We start from the raw sequence: 19,409 nt of genomic DNA on the forward strand, positions 1-19,409 counted from the left end.
ACTGTACACTTAACGTGGATAAAACATTCACTCCTGAGCCCTGTGAGGTCGATTCTGTCTGTTCTAATCACCTCTGGACAGAGAGGGGTTTAACTCCAACCCTTGCATTGACTGTGCCTTGACCTCTCTGTAAAGTGAGGGTTACAGCAGCACTTCCCTCACAGGCTGCTGGAACAAGGGAGAAGATGTTGGAAAGCATGGGCTATGCCATGGAGGTAGTAAGCTCTCAGCCAGGGGTAGTTCTTGTTTTATCTCCCAATGTGAAAGAGGTCCCAAGCCCCCTAAAGCAAGCTCCCCTCCCTCAGCTGTTTTTCTCCTCCTCTCCTGCAGGCTGCCCCATTTTAACCTCGATTCTGGTTTTATGATTAAACATCATTGTCAATTATTTACAAGTCTGTCCAGATGAGTATCAGGGTTACAGGGGACTGAGTAACTCACACGGGGGAAGCTGGTCCTTGTGGAGGGGAAATGAGGGGAAGGAAAACAAGGAATTCTACCTTCTGACCACAGAGGCTGAGGTCAGCCTAGGGAGGGCTTCCAGCAGCCGGGGCGTGGAGAGGGGACTCTCCATCGCAGTGTGGGGACTGGGACGGGAGGCAATGGGTGGTGGGGCATGCTAGCTCTGGAATCAGACATATCCAGTTTGAACCTTTGCTGTACCATTCGCTGTGTGACTTTGAGTAGGTACCTTAACTTCTCTGAACTTCAGTTTCCTCATCTGCGAAACAGGGATCATTATAGAAACTTCCTCATTAGGGTTTTAGGGAAATTTAAACAGGATAGTAAAGAGTAAATCAAAATATAATTATATTAAATAAATAGTAATAATAGCTAATTAATGAATATTTATACGTGAAATATACTAAATTTTATAAATAATAAACAGAATTATTAATAATAATAAAAAACGCATGGAAAGCACCCAGCACAGTGCCTGGCAGTTGGTGAGTGCTTAGGAAATGTTCATGGGTGTTGCTACAATTCCAAAATGTAACCGTTGGAAAAAGAATTGAATGTGACAAGTGACTTCCTAAAAATCAGAAGCAGGCGGAGGCCAGGGGGCTGGAGAAAGCAGCTCTGGCTAAAATGCTTCAAGTAGGAATTGCAGGTGGAAAGTGGAGAAGAGGGGGTGGAGAGAGTGTTGGACAGCTCAGCTGTGTTCCCAAAGGGCTCTTGGCAGAAGGTTTGGGAACCACTTCTATGGAGGCAGCGTTTGCTGTAGCTAAAAAAGAAAATGTCCAGATATGGGCAGGATAAACTTTCTCAGCCTGTGTCCTAGTCTCCAGAATCAGGGCCAGTCTGATAAAGGCCTGGGCACAGGGAGGGCTTTGGTTCTGCAAAGTCGGTCTCTCCTCTACACACCCCTGGTTTTGGTTTAAAGCCCCTCATATAAAGACCACATAAAATAGACATCCGCCTTGTTTTGTCCCCAGGGTTTAGGAACTGTAGCTTTGAGCCACTAGAAGAGCCTGCTAATGCAAGGCTGAGAGTGCTAGCCTTTATCTCAGTTGCTATCCCAGCAGAGTTAGAACAGGTGCAGACTTGGCTCGAGAGTGGAATCTCGGATTAACCTGTAAACCAGGTCAAGGGACGCTGGGTTGCCCAGCTTCCCTTCAACCTGGTCCCACAAGGAGTGGGTGCAAAATTCACCAAGAGATTGGTTTTATCAAGACTAAGGAACTGTGCCTGATTAGACCAACTATTGGGTAACCAAACAGTCCAAGTGTCGGCAGGTGCCCATAGAAAGGTATAAACACGAATGCTGCCAGTATTCATTTCCTGTGGCTGCTATAAGGAACTACCCCGAACTTGGGGTCTGAAAACAACACAGATCTGTTCTCTTGCAGTCAGTTTCGTGGGCTAAAGTCACAGTGTCGGAGGGGCTGGCTCCTTCTGGAGCCTCTAGGGGAGAATCCGAGTGCTTGCCTCTCCCAGCTCTCGAGGCCGCCTGCTTTCCTGGGCTCGGGACCTCTCCTCTCATCACGCCAGCCTCTTCCTACCATCATCACATTTCCTACTTCCTCCTTTGACTTTTTGCCTCCCCCTTATAAGGACACTTGTAATTAAGTTGGATCCACCTGGATAATCCCAGCTAATCTCCTCAAGACCCTTGAGGTAATCACATCTGGAAAGTCCCTTTTGCCATACAAAGTAACAGTCACAAATTCTGGGCATTAAGATCCGCATATCTTTGGGGGCTATTATGCAGCCTCCCACATGCCTTTTCCCAAATTCTGAGAAACACAGGGTGGTGAGTCACAAATAGCCCTGAAGTGGACCCCGGTTTCTTCTCCGTCCCCAACTTAAATGGCCTTGAATTAGCGACCCACGCGTTCTGGGCCTCTTTAAATGTGGATGGCCTCTCACCTGCCTCCACAGGTGTGTAAATGACAGCTGACGTGTCATTAGAGCAGTCGTTCTCTGCCAGGCACTGGGAGAAGGCCCTTAATGCCTTCACTCATTAATACATCATCTTCACTGTCCTTGGAAACTGTCAGGCCAGCTCCCGGCTCAGGGCCTTCGTTCTGTGGGTCCCTCTGTAGGAGGTGCCCTTCTCCCAGATCTCCCACATGCTTCCTTGGAGCCCTCACCTCCTTCCAGTCTTTGCTCAGATATCCCTTACCCAGGGACTGTGTTCCCTGACCACCAGATTTTATTTTATTTTTTATGTATTTTTATTTTTTGGCCACCCATGCAGCATGAGGGATCTTCGTTCCCCAACCAGGGATCGAACCCATGCCCCCTGCTGTGGAAGTTCAGAGTCCTAACCACTGGACTGCCAGCGAAGTCCCCCTGCCCACCAGATTTTAAGTTGGCACCGCCAGCTCTCCCTCCTGCCCAGCCCAGCATCACAGCTTTCCTCTAGCTTGGATCACCAGGCAACATCCTATAGCCTTTTCTCTGTTAGGCTGGTGGTCTGTGGGCTCTGCGAGACAAAGCTTCTGTCTGTTTTATTCATTCCTCTGTCCCCAGCACTTGAACGGGCCCTGGCACGTGGTGGGTGCTCAGTGACTAGTTTGTTGAGTGCATGAATAAGTACCTGTAACTCAAAACTTGGAGCTCCTAACGCATAACAGCCCGGTGAGGTAGATGCCAGTATCATTCCCCTCTTACAGATGAGGTGACAGGCTGAGAGAGGTAAGAATTCACCCTCTAGGTAACAGTTAAGTAGCAGAGCTGAGATACGGACGCAGCCTCTGGTCCGGAGCCCACCACGTGGTGAGTGGAGTTGACCTCTGCAGTCATCCTCCGTAGTCCCCGATTTTAGAAGTTCTCCCCTCTGCCCTCCTGTACTTCGTGCTGCAAAATGCCTCTTGAGAAGGATAAACCAAACGCATCAAGTTGGTGTCCAAAACGGCCCACTGCACAAGGACAAATGGTGTGTCCAGACGGTGCCCAGGTTCACACGAGCCTGGCCGGCAGCCAGTACCCTGACCGGGGGCAGCGAGGTGAGATGTGCTCCTCACTCCAGTCTCTCCCCACCAGGTCCCCGGTCCTCCCGCCTCCCCAGGCTCGGAGCTGAGCCTCAGGCGTCTGTGCTTCTGGTCACAGGTTGGCCGTGACATCTCGCTTAACTTCGTCCTCGTGCCCAGAGGGTAGCCTCAGTGGCGGGACCGTGGAGCCAGCCCTTAGTAACAGGGATACTGTCCTGCCTTGATCTGAGTTAATCAAGCTTGGCGAAAGGCTGGTTTTTTGTTGTTCTGAGGATGAGGAAGTTCTGAACGGGGAGACTGTGCTCAGGGCCACCACCTCTAAGCTGTGAGACCTGGGCAAGTTTCTCAACCTCTCTGTGCCTCAGTGTATTAAATGATAACATGGACAAAGTTGGGGACCTCCTCATATGGTTGTTGGGCAGAAAAAAGGAGCTAACCCGTGCAGAGCGCTTAGCGTGCGCCCGGCACACGGGCATGTCCAGGAAGCAGGAGCAGATATTTCACAGTCGCTGACGGTGGGCTGGGGCTGGGGTCGGGGCGGCCGGGTTGCGTGGTCAGAGCCTGTCCTCGGCCCTGCTTACCAGAGCGGGAGGCCATTGGTGGCTCATCCCTAGAGCCTGGAGAAGGATCAGGGTGTCAGACTCGCTTTGATGGTGACAGGAGCTCTCAGACTCCATCCTGGCAGGGAACACATAGAGATGTCACATTTTCCAAGAAATATTGAGTGTGGCCGGAGCCCTCGAGACTGGGCGCCCAGCGCCAGCCCTGTAAGCAGGGTCACACGCCAGCCACTTGCTTAGAGAAAGATACAGTGTCAAGCTCCCGAAGAAAAGATACCTGGTTTGTTAACTTGCTCCTTCTGTTTATGGCTCCTGGAGTCTTCAGACTTGAATTTGCCTTCCTTAATTTCCTTCCTTAACTTCACCAACACTTCATGGATTAGCAAGGAGACTGGAGACGTCAGGTCTTATAAAATTCACTGATGTCTTATACTGCGGAGGGGAAGCTGCCTCTTTTCTTTGCAAGAAATGGTGCATCCTGGGAGGTGTCTGCTCTCCCATCTCTGTGCACTTTCCCAGGCTGAACCCTTCCCACGGGACACCTTATCTCCTCCTGCCCCCAAACTCCGCCCAAGGAAAGGTTACAGATGCCTCCAGGTCCCACACAGCTGCTGCTTTATCCTCCTCCTTCCTGCCCCTTTCAAAGTGAATTGGTCGCTCTCTCTGTAGGCTCATTTTACGTACCCCGTTTTAGTGCTTAGTGGTGCAAAGCATGAGCTTTAAAGTCAGACATACCTTACCCCTGCCTAGCTGTGTGACCTTGGGCCAGTTACTTTGCCTCTCCGAACCTCAGTGTCCTAGGTAGAACTAATAACTATTCAATGATTATGCATGGAAAGAGCTCAACAGAGGGCCTGGCACAGAGTCGGCATCCAACGCACGTTCCCTCTTACCTGATGTTCACTTCCCTTCTATAAGAAAGAGTCACCTGTCTTCCTGCTGGACTGTAAAGGCAGTCTCCCACATCTGTGTATCCCCCGAAGCCCCTGGCACACAGTAGGGACCCAGGAATTGTTGGAAACAAATTCTTTAAAAAGTCATTTTAAAAGAAATGTACATATGTTACCCCTCATGCTCTGGTGATGAAGTGTCTCCAGGGGTGAACTGTGTGTTGCCCATTTCTGGCCTGCGTGCCCCACCCAGGGAGTGGCCCACAGGGGGCTGGTGCGGTGCAAGGGAAAGGAGGTGGGCTTCCAAGTCAGCTAGATTTGATTGTGAAACTTGAATCTGCAGCTTACAGCTGTATGACCCAGGGCAAATTACTTAACCTCTTGGAGCCTCAGATATAGTGGGGCTAATCATCTTTGAAGGGCATCTGTGAGGATTGGATGCCTTTAGAAAGGGTGCCTGATTCCTTCTTGAGCTGTTCCTATTATTATCAGTACTCTGCCTCGCAGTTTACTCAATATCCTTTCTTTTTCTTTTTCCCATCAGCGCTCTCTGGCTCAGGCAGCCCTCCTCTCTCCTCTACCTTTAGGACTCATTTGCACAGTGCTTTTCGGTTTTTCCTGAGTGCACAGTCTACAAGAACCTGTTCTAAAAGAATAGGAACCCGACACCCCTTGACCTTGGCTCTTGGGGAGGTAGCCTGAAACTCCCCGGTGGGACAGGGGCAGCGGCAGCGGTGGCTCAGAGCCTTTCCTCCGGCCCCCACCCCTTCCCTGTGACATGGGACTGGAACTTGGTGACAAAAGTGATTGTGAGCTGAAACTTGGCCAAAGGGCCCCACTGAATTCTTCCTTTGTGATGGGAATGTAGCACAGCCTGGTTCCTGCAAATGGAGCTGGGGATCCCTTTCCCAATTATGCAGCTTGGCAGGAAGAGTTTGGGGCTCGGGGAGAATGGTCAAGGAGCCTCTTTGTCACGGGGGCCGGTTGTGCTGCCAGACACCTCCGACTGCCGAGAATCTCCTCCCCCTAAAGCTGGCCAGCCTGGACGCTTCTGGAACTGTGCCTTCCGGGGCCACAGGGCAGAGCTCAAAGGCCACGTGAGGGTCTAGATCAGAGCCCAGGTTTCTAAACTGTGTTCCAGAGGATTGCTGGGATTCGGCGAGACGCGGGGCAAGGGAAGGCTTGCCCGTTAACACTTGGAAGCCCGTGCTGTTTCAGCCAGAGCACTGCTGTTTTCTATCGTTTGATTTTCTTTAAAGCATTGTCTTCATATTGTCTCTGTGTCTATATAGAGAGACTCTAATCCGAGTGTGGACTGGTGATAATGACCACCCCCAACGCCCCACCCCCAGCTCATCCTGGTGAGCGCTCAGATGTCAGAGCTGTGACTGCTTTCCCCAGGGCACAGCCCCTCCCCTGTCCCCAGAGAAACCCCTGGCTCTGGCTCTACTTGGTCAAAGATGTACGGGAAGAAAGACAACAGGCGCCCAGGTTGGAGGAACAAAGCTCTGGGTGCTTACCTACGTGCTGGGAAGACCAGCGACCAGCTGAAACCTCAAAGCCCACCAGGGAATATTGATAGAGTCACCATCTCGGGTCAGAATGGAAGTCACATTTAACCTGGGTGCCTTTCCCGTGTTGCTGGCACATCATTTGCATACAGACACAAGATTTGGGTATCCTGAAAATTAGCTCGATCTAATCCTCTCCTCCTCGGTGCCAACCTTGGACTAGGCATTTCCCCTAATTGATATGGGACATCAGTTAAACTTTTTAACTTGCTAGATAGTCATTCATTCATTCTACAAATAGTTATTAAGCAGCTGGTATGGTCTTGGCACACTCTGCTGGGTGCTGGGCATACAGAGGTGAACAAGGCAGACGAGAACTTACTTTCAGGGAGTTTACGCTCCAGTGGGGGAGACAAGGAAGCAACAGGAAAGCAAAACGAGACGATCATAGACTGAGTTAATGTCATCCATCCATGAGACGGAATGTCATAGGGACCGAAGCATGGGGCTTGAGAGTAGCTGGGTGAGGGAGGGGACATTATTTGTAGTGTGGTCAAGGAAATCCTCGCTGAGGACGTGGCATTTGAGCTGAGAGACAGAAGTAGTAAAGAAGTGGACAAACAAAAGAGACAGGTGGAAAAGTTTCGGGTATCAGGAAAAGTAAGTGCAAAGGCCCTGGGGCAGGGTATGCTTAGTGTGACTAGAAACAGACAGGAAGCCACAGAGGTTGGTGAGCCAAGAGATAAGATATGAGAGAGGCAGGAGCCCAGTCTAGTCTGGTGGAATTTGAAGGCCACAGCGGAGGAGTTCAGATTTTATGCTAAGAGTTATGGAAAGACATTGACGGACTTTCAGAATCTCCTATTGCAAAATATTCCAGCCAGTCAAAAGAGTATATATAAGATATATGTGACGTTTAAGAAATAATTTAATAAACATCCTTGTACCCTTCACTATTCCTCCCCAACATCATTTCTCACTCCTCCAGGGAGATAACTGTTATCCTAAATTTTAGTTTATAATTTTGCCTTTCTTCCTAATAATTACAAAGATAAAGCAATACATTGCCTGGTTTTGAACTTCATATAAATATTATAGGATCATGTTGTGTGTGTTCTTCTGCAATTTGCTTTCCTGTTCAACCTCACATGGGTCAGAATGGGCCACGCTGGTGCATGTAGCTGCAGTTTATTCATTTTCTCTGCTGCGTAGTACTCCGCTGGACTATAACTGCATAGTCAGCTGCTGTCGTGGTTTATCCTTTCTCCTGGGACATGACATTATTCGATGTTCTAATGTTGAATCGACTCTACATTCTTGGGGTAAACATTTTTTTTTAAATGTTGGATTCCATTAGGTGATATTTTGTTTAGGATTTTTGTTTCTGTGCCAGCAGATCAAATTGACCTGTCATTTTCCTCTCCTGCCTTGTCGCTTTTGGGGTCAAGATTACAGATTCCTCATAGCATGACCTGGGGAATGTTTCTCCTCCTTTTACTCTCAGGAGCACTTGTGTAAGATGGAGAAAACCATGGAAAGATTTTGTCAGTGTAGCTGCCGTATCATCATCCTCTGCAGCCCCACTCTTGGTACAGAATCTTGAATTTTTTTTGCATGTACCTTCCCTCCAAAAAGCAAACACGTGCCTCCCCCAGGAGTACCTCAAATTGACATGCTCACAGCCTACTTAGAAAGCTGCATTTCTGGTTTTTTACAGGTGGATCCTTAGCTCAAGATTTTAGCATGAAGAGTTGTTGTCAGGCCTGCCTGGAGGCTCCCTAGGTAACAACAGGTAGGTGCCTCTCTTAACTGGTTCACCGTTTTCTTGAAAACCCAGATACAGGATCACTCACTTATCCCTTAGGGCTGCCTTGAACCTGAGCCATGATGGATCCAACTCCTGGGTCCAGAGGTGAGTCCGGCTGAGCTGGGACCCCAGGCTGTTCACCAAGGCTCCTCTGTTTTAGGGACATCTTGGAAACTATGTGGTCCAAATCCTCTAAGCACAAAATTAGCTTCTTTCCATTATTTTTGGAAGGGAAAGAACACCATGCTAAATATAACGTGGGTCAACAAGCCAGAAACAAGATAAATAGCTTCCAGCTGCACCTCAGGGAACTGGGTCTCCACACCCGCAGTGAACTGTCGAGATCTGGTCTCCAGAGGGAGGGTGGAAACGACGAACAGTTTTAAGCTACCATTGGACACATAACCCTGCCATGAACCCCCCCCAAAAAACACCTTTATTTCATTTTCTTATTTGAAAAGCAACACATTTCTGTGTTTTCCAATTCTTATCCTCCCAGAAAGAAAAAGAAAAGAAAAATCATTCTAATCCCAGCACACGGAGAAAATAACTGTAAACATCATGGTTTGTATAATTTGAGTGTTTTGAAATTTAATATAATACATTCATTGGTGTCTCTCAACCTTTTCTTCCCCGACTATCGTTCCTTCCCAGAGGAGTCTTTTTAGACCTTCTTTTTGTAATGCTCTCCCAACCCCCGCCCCATGAAATTGTCATGCCCGACATGCTGGGGATCTGGAGGACCACTGACTATTGTAACAGGTAAGATTATTTTGCACCATCCCCAAGAGTCAGTTGTTTCCCCCTTGTGGGTGATCTCACCCCATTGAGAATGCAGGCTTTAAATAATATTAAATAACAAACCTTTCTGTAAGAATTTACTGTGTGCTGGTCACATACTATTCTAGGTACTTTAGGTCTATTTACTTTTTTATGTATCATAACTCCCCTATGAGGTGCGTCCTAGAGAGCTTTTATCTCCATCTTACAGTTGTGGAAACTGAGGCACAGAGAGGTTAAGTAACTTGTCCAAGGTCACTCAGCTGGGAAGGTACAGAGTGAGGATCAGAGTCCAGGCAGCCTCGTTCCGAAGCTCACACTTAACTACCAAGCTATGTTGCCTTGTGACAACACATTCTGATTGTAGGAAATTCAAAATACAGAAATAGAGTAAAAGTTACACTTCCCAAGCCCCCTCCGTCCCCAGAAGCAATCTTTGGCACAAGTTTGGAATGTGCCCCTTTTCTGGGACTTTACATACATGTTTGCGTACAGGAAAATATATTGTCTCTTTTTCATTTTAACATAAGTAGGATCGTTCGGCCCATTCCCCTGTATATTCATATATACAGACCCATGTATGGAGTTTTATTAAAATTAGAATCACAGTGAACATACTCTTGTTTGCCTTTAAAATGTATCATTAGCTGCTTTGAGACCATAATTGAATAAGTGCGTGTACCATATTTTATTTAATCAAATCCAGATTATCGGCTATTTAAGTAGTTTCTAGTTTCTCGCTACTATAAAGCTATGATGAATATCCTTGCCCTGTGCATAATTCTTAGAAGTGGGAATTAATTGGAGCCTAAGGGTATAAACATTTTTGGAATTTTGATCCCCGAATGCCAAAACTTGCCATCCAGCAACATTGTATGAAATTGCCCATCCCGACACCCTCACGCACACTATTAGTGCCTGTTTTCAGTCATTGACAATTTAACAGGCCAAAAATGTGTTAATTCTGACATGTTCATCTCTGCCCGTGTCTCTCATCGGGGACCTGTTTTACTCACGTCGCAGCATAAGGCAAAGCTTGAATTGAGAATTAATGAGAAGAGGAAGCAGGGGGGGATAACACGGCCCCCTCACTGGTTTAATAAACAGGCTGTCAGCCTCCTGGGAACGAAGCCTGCCTGTCCGGCCCTGAGCAGGTGCTCAGTAAGTGGTTTCTTCATCTCTCCTGCTTCCAGCACGAGGCTCGGGCTGCACTTCTCCACCACGGAGCCCTCCAAGTCTGGCCTTGTCTCCAATCCATTTGGCAGGACCTACGCATTCCTAGGGCTGCCAAACCCCTCCTTCCCTTCGCTGGCTGTGAGTGATGTGAGAAACACACAGCCTTGTGTATACCGCAGACTGTTCCCAGCTGGTCTCGCTGCAAAGGTCTCCAGCAGGAATGGACAGTTGCTTAACAAAATCTGGGCAAGGAAATCCCAGGATGAAGGGCAGAGGCGCCTACAAAGGCCAGAGCTGCCCCTCTCACCACCCGCGGCCCCAACCAGCCCTGGGGGCAAATCAATAAGGATGGAGTCAGGGCTCCCTGTTCAGTGCTCTGTGTGCATACACGTGCATGGTCATACAGCAGCACGCATGCATGGGTGTGCATGTATGCACCCACGTGCCCAATGCATTCAGGGGCAGATGCAGATCCTATTACGTGAAGTGGGGCTTCTCTCACAGAGACTTTCCATATGCCCTCCAGCCTGACTTAAGACACCCAGCTGCCTAGTGCCACAGTTCCTTTCTTCCCACTTTGTTATTCCCTGTAGACTGTTTTCCTGCTGACCTGGAAGCCCCCCTAATTCTTAACTTGCTCAACAGTGTTTCTCCAGCACCTAACACTGCTTAGCAGACGCACAAGAAATATTTGTTGAGTGGGAAAAAAAAAAGAGAGAGAAGGAACTGACTTCAAGCCGATAGAGGATGTTATCCCAATTATTTTTCGAGTATTTTTGAACAAAGTGGCCAGTTTCGGATGGAGCCCTGTGCTGGATGAGAAAGCATCTCGGCAGCATCGGCTCTCACGTGGCCTGGTTAGCCGTCCTTTCGCAAGGAGCGGAAAGAATGCAGAACGGCAAACAGGACCTTGCCCATCGAAACAGCTGTAAAGTTTTACTGTTCTGCAAAAGTTGCTTAGGCAGGAATAACGTATCTGAGGAGTAATTAGCCAGGAGCCTTGCTCGCTGGTCCCCCCGCCCCCTGAAAGTGTTCTACCCTCAACTCTTCAAGTCACTGGCTGATCCGGCTCCCTCTCCCAGCCAGCAAATGGTTACGGACTCCCAGGACGGCTGACCGCTGCCTTTAGCACAAGGTCTCTGAGCTGCTTCACGGGAGAGGGTTTCTCATCTAGTTGGGAACAGCAGCTAAGATGAAGGATGTGCAGGCTTCTGCCCCTTTAAGAAAAGCAAAATTCCGTGTGGCTGAAAAGAAGCGTGTCTTGCAGGACAGCTTTGTCCGGCCTCTGTTCATTTCATTCGTTTGATTCAGCAGACATTTTGGGGGGGGGGCCCTGTTACGTCCCAGGAGCAGAGTGAAAAACATGTGGTCACGGAAAGAGAGAGACTTGCCACGGTAGTTGCTGGTGGCTTGCGGGACACACGGAAGGGCAGCTGAGCCCCGGCGATCAGAGAGGGGCAGAAATGCCGGAGGGGATTTGCGAAGGAGGGCGAGGAAGGGCATGAGTGGGAGAGGCAGGGCCAGGTTGAGCCGGCCATGAGCATGATTCCAAGGAGCCTGGATTTTGTGCTGCGGGAAATAGGGAGCCATGGAGGGTGGTGAGGGTCCGCAGTCGGCTGTTGGACCGGGTCATATCATTGACCGACGCCGGTCAGCCAGGCGATTCTGTCACATCTATTGATCATGGCTCAGGCATGCCATCATTCACTCTCCTCGCCATACCCGGTAAGAGGTGAGATTTTATCGCACTTCATTAAATCCCACAAAATGTTTGAACCACCTGCAGCTCTGACCTTTCCGGCCTCTTGCAGGGAAAGGTCGCGCTTTTCCTTTTCAGGTGGGGGTAGGCGGACAACAGAAGGAACAGGAGCACGTAAGACCTCTGGAATGCATCAGAGGCGAGCCCAGCGAGAGCCTGTGACTCAGTCCCGCTTCTCCCCACCTCCAGGAGCACAGCCGCTGTGTCCACCGGAGCACTTGGAACCAGCACTGATTTTCCCCTCTCCTCTCTCTGCTTTCCTTCCAGACCTCCCAGCCGCAGCTGTCCAGACGGGATGCCTCACATTTGCTTGAAACCACCCCTTGAGAGTCTGGTTGCTGTTTCTTCAGCGTGGCGCTAGGGATTTAGCGCAAGGCGTTTACGGGGCTTTTGTTGCTGCTGCTGCCGTTTTTTATTTATTTATTTTCTTCCTTTGAACCCGGGCCTTGCCCCGCTCCCGCTGGCATGATGGCCCAGTCCAAGGCCAACGGCTCGCACTACGCGCTGACTGCCATTGGCCTGGGGATGCTGGTCCTCGGGGTCATCATGGCCATGTGGAACCTCGTCCCCGGGTTCAGCGCTACCGAAAAGCCAACCGCTCAGGGGAACAAGACGGAGATAGGGAGCGGCATTCTCAAGAGCAAGACCTTCTCCGTAGCCTACGTGCTGGTCGGGGCCGGGGTGATGCTGCTACTCCTGTCCATCTGCCTGAGTATCCGTGACAAGAGGAAGCAGCGGCACGCTGAGGAGCTGGCGCACATCCAGCACCCGGGGGTCGAGCCTCACGCCCACGAGGAAGACAGGTGAGGCTGGCCACCCGCCCCAGGCGGGAGATGGACGCGCACACCCACACGTGCAGGGCTGAACAATGACGAGAACATTTTAGTCAAGGAGGCTTTCTCCCATTAACGCTTCTGTAAAACAGTTTATCATTTTACCGATACCTTTGTCCTTCAGTCCCGAAGTTTCCCAAATACTGTGGCTTGAATGCATTACAGGTGTGTCCAGGTTTTGACACCTCCAGGGGTTCTGCATGGCTCCCGGGGTGGCCAGAGCCTGCACACTGGAAGCTTGTCCATTTACCCCAATGTCCTGTGTGTTTATGCTTTTAAGTTGAACAGGTTGGGAAGTAGTGTTCTCTTTGACCCAAAATGCCACAAACAGATTTAAAAGATAAGTGGTAAATTGGGGAACATATGATAAAGGTTGATATCCCTAGTATAAAAAGAGCCCTTACAAATGAATATGAAAGAGAAACACATCAGTAGGAACATGGACAAAGGACACAAACAAGCATTTCATAGATATTCGCACTGTAGATGTTCAACCTCATTAGTCAGGAAATGCAGACAACCAAACAAAGGCATCGTAATTCCTTGGCTTTCATATTGGCCCAGACGGACTGCCCCCGGGGTTGGAGGTTTGTAGGGAAGTAGGTTGCTGACCGGAGTATTGATTGACATAATCTTACTGAAGGGGCGTTCACAGTAAGAGGCCATATTAAAGATGTGTGCACCTATCAGTTCTCTTCCTAAGAGCTTATCTTTGGGAGACAATCACACAAGTGCAAAGGGTTTTGTGCTCATATGTTTATCAGAGCATTGCTGAGAACAGCAAAGACAGGTGACAACCTAATATCCATCAGTCGAACTGCAGTATGACACGCCCATTCAGTGGAGTGCCACACAGCCATCACTGATCTATATTTGCTAATGTGGGTCCGTATCCACCACATGGAGAAAAGGAGGTTGCATATATCACAGCACGTTAGGAAAGGTTTTCATCACATCGTATGTTGCGGCTATGGAATTAGAGAAAGATCTGGAAAGGTATACGACAGAACGTTAACAGTGATTGTCTCTGGGTGGAACAATTTCAGATGTTTTTATCTTCTTCATTAGATTTTTCTGTGTCGTTTGAATTTTCAGTAAGAATGTCTTATCTCTATAGTGGGACGGGAGTTGTTTTTATTTTGGAAAAATTAAACCGATTTTCTGAGAGCAAAAGATAATCAGGCATATTCTAGAAAACTTGGGAAATAGAGAAAAGAACAAAGAAGGAAATCAGTCACCCATCATTACCCACCCTGGCTGTGAGCTCACAAGTTCATTCCTAAAGGAGATGAGAGGAAAGCCCAGGCAAACAGTGAGGTTTCCGGTGTTGGCCATTATCCCCTATACAGGTTCAAGTGTAGGGTGCTGGAAAATGGCTATTGGCATTACTCCCTATAAACATGTAAAAACTGCCCTGACCTTCTGGTTTTCTCTTTCAACAGTCAAATGAGACTAAGGCTGAGGACCTGACCTATCTTTTGAGTCTAATGGTGAACGTGGAAGACAAAATTACAGAATAATTCGAGATACATGTAAATTTTACATTCCAGATATTCCTTCTCTACCCAGGGACAACCATTTTGCTTCAAACTTGCAGCCGTTTCATGCATGTTTATGTTGTCTTTGGTCAAAGGATGCCCAGCTGGGCATCGGAATAGCCCACCCAGCGTGCTATTAAGTGTGAGGCTAAAAGGCAAGGGAGGTTAACTCCCAGATGATATGGTGTAGTAGTTGAGAATGTGGCATTCATTTCCTGCCCTGTCACTTCTTAAAGGTATGACCAAGTCACTTAACCTCAATGTATCCATTTCCCCATCTGTAAAATGGGTATACTAATAGAACCTAACCCATAGTGTCATTAGGAAGATGGCATTGGTTCATATGTACTTGGGACAGTGCCTGGCTCATAACCAACAGTTGAAGTGTTAGCTCTTACTACTTCTTGGACACATTTGTTGTTTACAAGGCTGGCATACGTGGTCCCAGTGGCAACATGGGATTTGGAGTCCATCTATCTGTGATTTTAAATGACTTGAGTGCAGACTAACACCCCCGTGTCTGTGCTTGGTGTGTTGCAGCCAAGAGGAGGAGGAGGAGGCCTCCTCAAGGTACTACGTCCCCAGCTATGAGGAAGTGATGAGCACAAACTACTCGGAAGCAAGGGAACCGGACCAGAACCCCAGGATGAGCATCTCTCTCCCCTCCTACGAGTCCTTGACGGGGCTGGATGAGACAAGGCCCACCACAACCAGGGCTGACGTGGAGACCAGCCCGGGGAACCCCCCCGACAGGCAGAACTCCAAGTTGGCCAAACGCCTGAAGCCGCTGAAAGTTCGAAGGATAAAATCCGAAAAGCTTCACCTCAAAGACTTTAGGATCAACCTGCCAGACAAAAATGTGCCTCCTCTGTCCATCGAGCCTCTGACTCCCCCGCCACAGTATGATGAGGTCCAAGAGAAGGCCCCCAACTCCCGGCCCCCGGACTGACGACCCCTCCCGGGCGTGTTCCCTCCTGTCACTCAACCTCCACGCCAACAGATCCCGAATGAAGCCGCTCAGCCACCGTTGAGAAGCGGAGGGGCCAGGTGTGTACTTAGCAATTTGGACGGGGCCGGGGGGTGAGGGGTTCTGGGATTCAGGAGCGACTCTGCAGCCCCCAGGACCTCACATAGTAGGTGCATCGGAAAGAGCTGCTGCTTCGGATCTCGTGATGCTGTGACCCTATCAAGGAACGGCACCGGCATCTTCCCCCCTTGTCCTTCCGCGACTCTGAATCGCCAGTGATGACACTCCTCGTTCCAATTAGGAAAGGATACCTAGCAACTGGTTTAGATTGTGGTTCTGTTTTGCTTCCACTAGGACTGTTTTGTTTCCAACTGAAGACAAGTTATGCCTTCGCTTTTTCCCTGGTATCCTGAACTGTGGGTAGGAAAGATGACCCGCTTTATGGAAAGGACATGGGCCCGTTTTGTGAATTAAGCCGAATGAGAGGCTGGATGATTACCCTGGGGTGAGACCCAGGTGGGGTTCTCAGAGCCCCTGATGCCGTCAGTTCTTCTGAGGGCCCAAAGCCTGAGGATGCATGAGATCCTAGTTTGAATTGGTAGACTTTCCTAGTCTCTCCTGTGTAACGGCAGAAAAAGGAAAGCCGTCTGGGATGCTCCGTTCCTTCTAAAATGCCTTGCAACTGAGCTTTTTGTAATAAAATGTTTTATATGTCACACATTTGGTGCTGAATTACTTTAGCAGTTCTTCCCATACTGACTTGCTTAGGGAGAAATCTCACTGATGAGAATAATACTAGCTAATATATCCTGAACACGTAGTATATGCCAGGCGCTGTGCTAAGCACCTCACATATTTATCCCATTTTCAGCTGTACCCAAGCCAGGTATTACTTCCTGTGGGTTAGTTCACGAAGAATCGGGTTAATTAAAGGGCCCCATGTCACACCGCTAGGAAATGACAGAGCTGGGATTTGAACCTAGGCCTCCAGGGCCCGAGTCCTTCAACACTCTAGTGTGCCACTCAGTGGAAAGGGCTTTTTCAGACTTTGAATGAGGACCTGTGCTTCCCAAGAGCTGAGACTGTCCCCGTCAACCCACAGGCCCAACAGAAAGTTCTGGGTAGTTAGACAGCAGCTCTCTACCTGTCTAAACATCCTAGGACAGCTCTTCTGAGAACTGGCCCAGATGGGCTGTATGATCATGCAGAGTGAGCGTGTCCTCGTGGAGAGGGCAGGGTGCCTACCTGCGGAGCCCAGGAGAGAAATTCAACAAACGAGAACATGCAGCAGATGGCAGACTGCTGAGGCTGGGCTGAATGAGAGGACCAGGGACGTCGGGGGTCAGGGTCTTGACTGTGGAGTGGGAGTCTGGGAAGACAAATCTGAGTCCAAAGTTCCCTTCCTGGGACTTCCCTGGTGGCCCAGTGGTTAAGACCCTGCGCTTCCAAGGCCGGGGGGCTCGGGTTCAGTCCCTGGTCGGGGAAGTTCCACATGCCATGCGGCGCGGCCCAGAAAAAAAAAATAAAGTTCCCTTCCTGGTCCTGGCAAGCGTGGAGCGGGCCGCTGGGGGTCTGTGTAGCTAGGAGGGTGGTTAGAAGAGCACATTCTCAGGCCCTGATGTTTCCTAAAAGCTCCTGTGGGAGAAAAGGAGCGGCAGTTAGGAAGTCAAGCACCTTCTCATATCAGAATTGGCAACCGTGCCTAAGTTCCAACCTTTCATTTCCTTATGTAAACCCATCTATAAAAAGGGAGCTGCAGGGCTTCTCTGGTGGCGCAGTGGTTGAGAGTCTGCCTGCTGATGCAGGGGACACGGGTTCGTGCCCTGGTCCGGGAAGATCCCACATGCCGTGGAGGCTGCAGAGCCTGTGCTCCGCAACGGGAGAGGCCACAACAGTGAGAGGCCCGCGTACCGCAAAAAAAAAACAAAAACAAAAAAGGGAGCTGCGATACCGGAGCACCGGGTAACTGCTCAGTGGCCTGGGATACCCGGAGGCCTGGTCTGGTCCCAGCCCACCCCTGAGCCAGCCTGTGCCTCTCCATGTATCTCTGGGCTGAACTTGCTATTCATTTACTCCTTTTTTTTAATAAATTTTTTAAAATTTATTTTATTTACTTATTTTTGACTGCGTTGGGTCTTCGTTGCTGCACACAGACTTTCTCTAGCTGCGGCGAGCGGGGGCTACTCTTCGTTGCAGTGCACAGGCTTCTCGTTGCAGTGGCTTCTCTTGCTGAGGAGCTCGGGCTCTAGGCGCGCAGGCTTCAGTAGCTGTGGTGCACAGGCTCAGTAGTTGTGGTGCACGGGCTTCGTTGCTCCACAGCATGTGGGATCTTCCCGGACCAGGGCTTGAACCCGTGTCCCCTGCATTGGCAGGCGGATTCTTAACCACTGCGCCACCAGGGAAGCCCCTCATTTACTCTTAATGCTTCCCCCTGATGAGGACAAACAGGAGGAAAAAAGAAAGGGCAATAGCAAGATTCCAAATGAGCTGAGAAATGACCTTCTAAAAGGGCTCTCAATCTGGCCTCTGGTAGATGTCTGTCGGGGTGTCTGCCCAGCCTAGACCTTCCTCAGGAGAGAAAGAAGTTTAGGGCTTGCCGTGGGCTGACTGGTGGCCCCAAAGATCTCAGGCTCTAATCCCTGGGACCTGAGAATGTTACCTTACAAGGTAAAGTTTTGCGGATAGAAGGATTTTGAGTTGAGGCTATCCTCGCCCTAAATGCCTCTGTAAGTGTACTTATAAGTGAGAGACAGTAGGAGATTATATACAAAGAAGAGGCGGAGGCAGTGACCACAGAGGCAGGACTAGAGTGACACACCTGCAAGTCAAGGGATGCCAGCAGCTTCTGTGGTTAGAGTCTTCTGAACTCCTTGGCTTTTCAGCTCCTAGGCTGTAAGACTTGAATCGGCAAATGCCCCAAGGAGAAAAGCTGTAACAACTGTCAAGCTTGCGTCTGTGTTTCCCTTCTCTCCAGAACTTGGCCCACATGTCTTGGTGTCTCTCTAACATTCAGATGCCAGCAAACAGATGTTTTCTTACTTTATCCAGGTTTTCTAAAATTTCTTTAGACTTCACCTGATCTTATGTTATTATTGAACTATCATCTCAGTTACCCCTAGGACGAAAATTTACAATTTTTAGAGAAAAGGGAACCCTGGGACACTGTTGGTAGGAATGTAAACTGGCGCAGCCACTGTGGAAAACAGTATGGAGGGTTCTCAAAAAACTAAAAATAGAACTACCACATGACCTCGCAACTCCACTCCTGGGTATAAATCCGAAAAAAACAAAAACATGTGTTTTCAAAAACATGTATTTGAAAAGATACATGCACCCCAATGTTCGGAGTATCGTTATTTACAATTACCAAGATACGGAAGCAACCTAAGTGTCATCAAGAGATGAACGGATAGGGCTTCCCTGGTGGCGCAGTGGTTGAGGGTCTGCCTGCCGATGCAGGGGACACGCGTTCGTGCCCTGGTCCGGGAAGATCCCACATGCCGCGGAGCGGCTGGCCCCGTGAGCCATGGCCGCTGAGCCTGCGCGTCCGGAGCCTGTGCTCCGCAACGGAAGAGGCCACAACAGTGAGAGGCCCGCGTACCGCCAAAAAAAAAAAAAAAAAAAGAGATGAATGGATAAAGAAGATGTGGTACATATAACCAATGGCATACTACTCAGCCTTAAAAAAGAACGAAATTTTGCCATTTGCAGCAACATGGATGGACTTGGAGGGCATTGTGGTAAGTGAAATAAGTCAAACAAAAAATACTGTAGGATATCACCTGTATATGGAATCTAAAAAATACAGCAAACGACCGAATATAACAAAAAAGAAGGAGAGTCACAGATACAGAGAACAAACTAATGGTTGCCAGTGTGGAGGGGGAGGAGGGGGCAATACAGGGGTGGGGAAGTGAGGGATGTGAACTACTGGGTGTACGACAGGCTCAAGGATGTATTGTACGACACAGGGAATATAGCCAATATTTTGTAATAACTGCAAATGTAAAGTAACCTTTAAAAAGTATATAAAAATTGTTTTAAAAAGAAATCATATTGAAAATTGGAAACAATTTAAATGTCCATCAACAGGAAAATGCACATATAAATTATTGTAGTTCCTTACATGGGAATCCTACATAGCGAGGAAAAAA

The 19,409-nt window shown here is 48.9% G+C and overlaps 1 protein-coding gene across 2 annotated transcripts in view; it reads left to right on the top strand.

Annotated features, from left to right (window-relative positions):
• The window catches only part of TMEM51 (transmembrane protein 51), a 44,827-nt gene extending 28,858 nt beyond the window's left edge, over positions 1–15,969 (top strand). The window contains exons 2-4 of one of the 2 annotated variants that reach the window (XM_079922347.1): positions 8,113–8,187; positions 12,185–12,720; positions 14,829–15,969. In XM_079922347.1, coding sequence (XP_079778473.1) covers positions 12,383–12,720; positions 14,829–15,237 — 747 coding nt within the window. In that variant the 5' untranslated portion in view covers positions 8,113–8,187; positions 12,185–12,382 and the 3' untranslated portion in view covers positions 15,238–15,969. Of the gene's footprint in view, positions 1–8,112; positions 8,188–11,767; positions 11,884–12,184; positions 12,721–14,828 lie in introns of those variants that run through there. The other variant, XM_079922348.1, reaches the window with a different exon arrangement.
• The last annotated feature ends 3,440 nt before the right edge of the window (positions 15,970–19,409 follow it).

Source organism: Stenella coeruleoalba (genome assembly GCF_951394435.1).
Source record: "Stenella coeruleoalba genome assembly, chromosome: 1".
Classification (NCBI taxonomy): domain Eukaryota; kingdom Metazoa; phylum Chordata; class Mammalia; order Artiodactyla; family Delphinidae; genus Stenella; species Stenella coeruleoalba.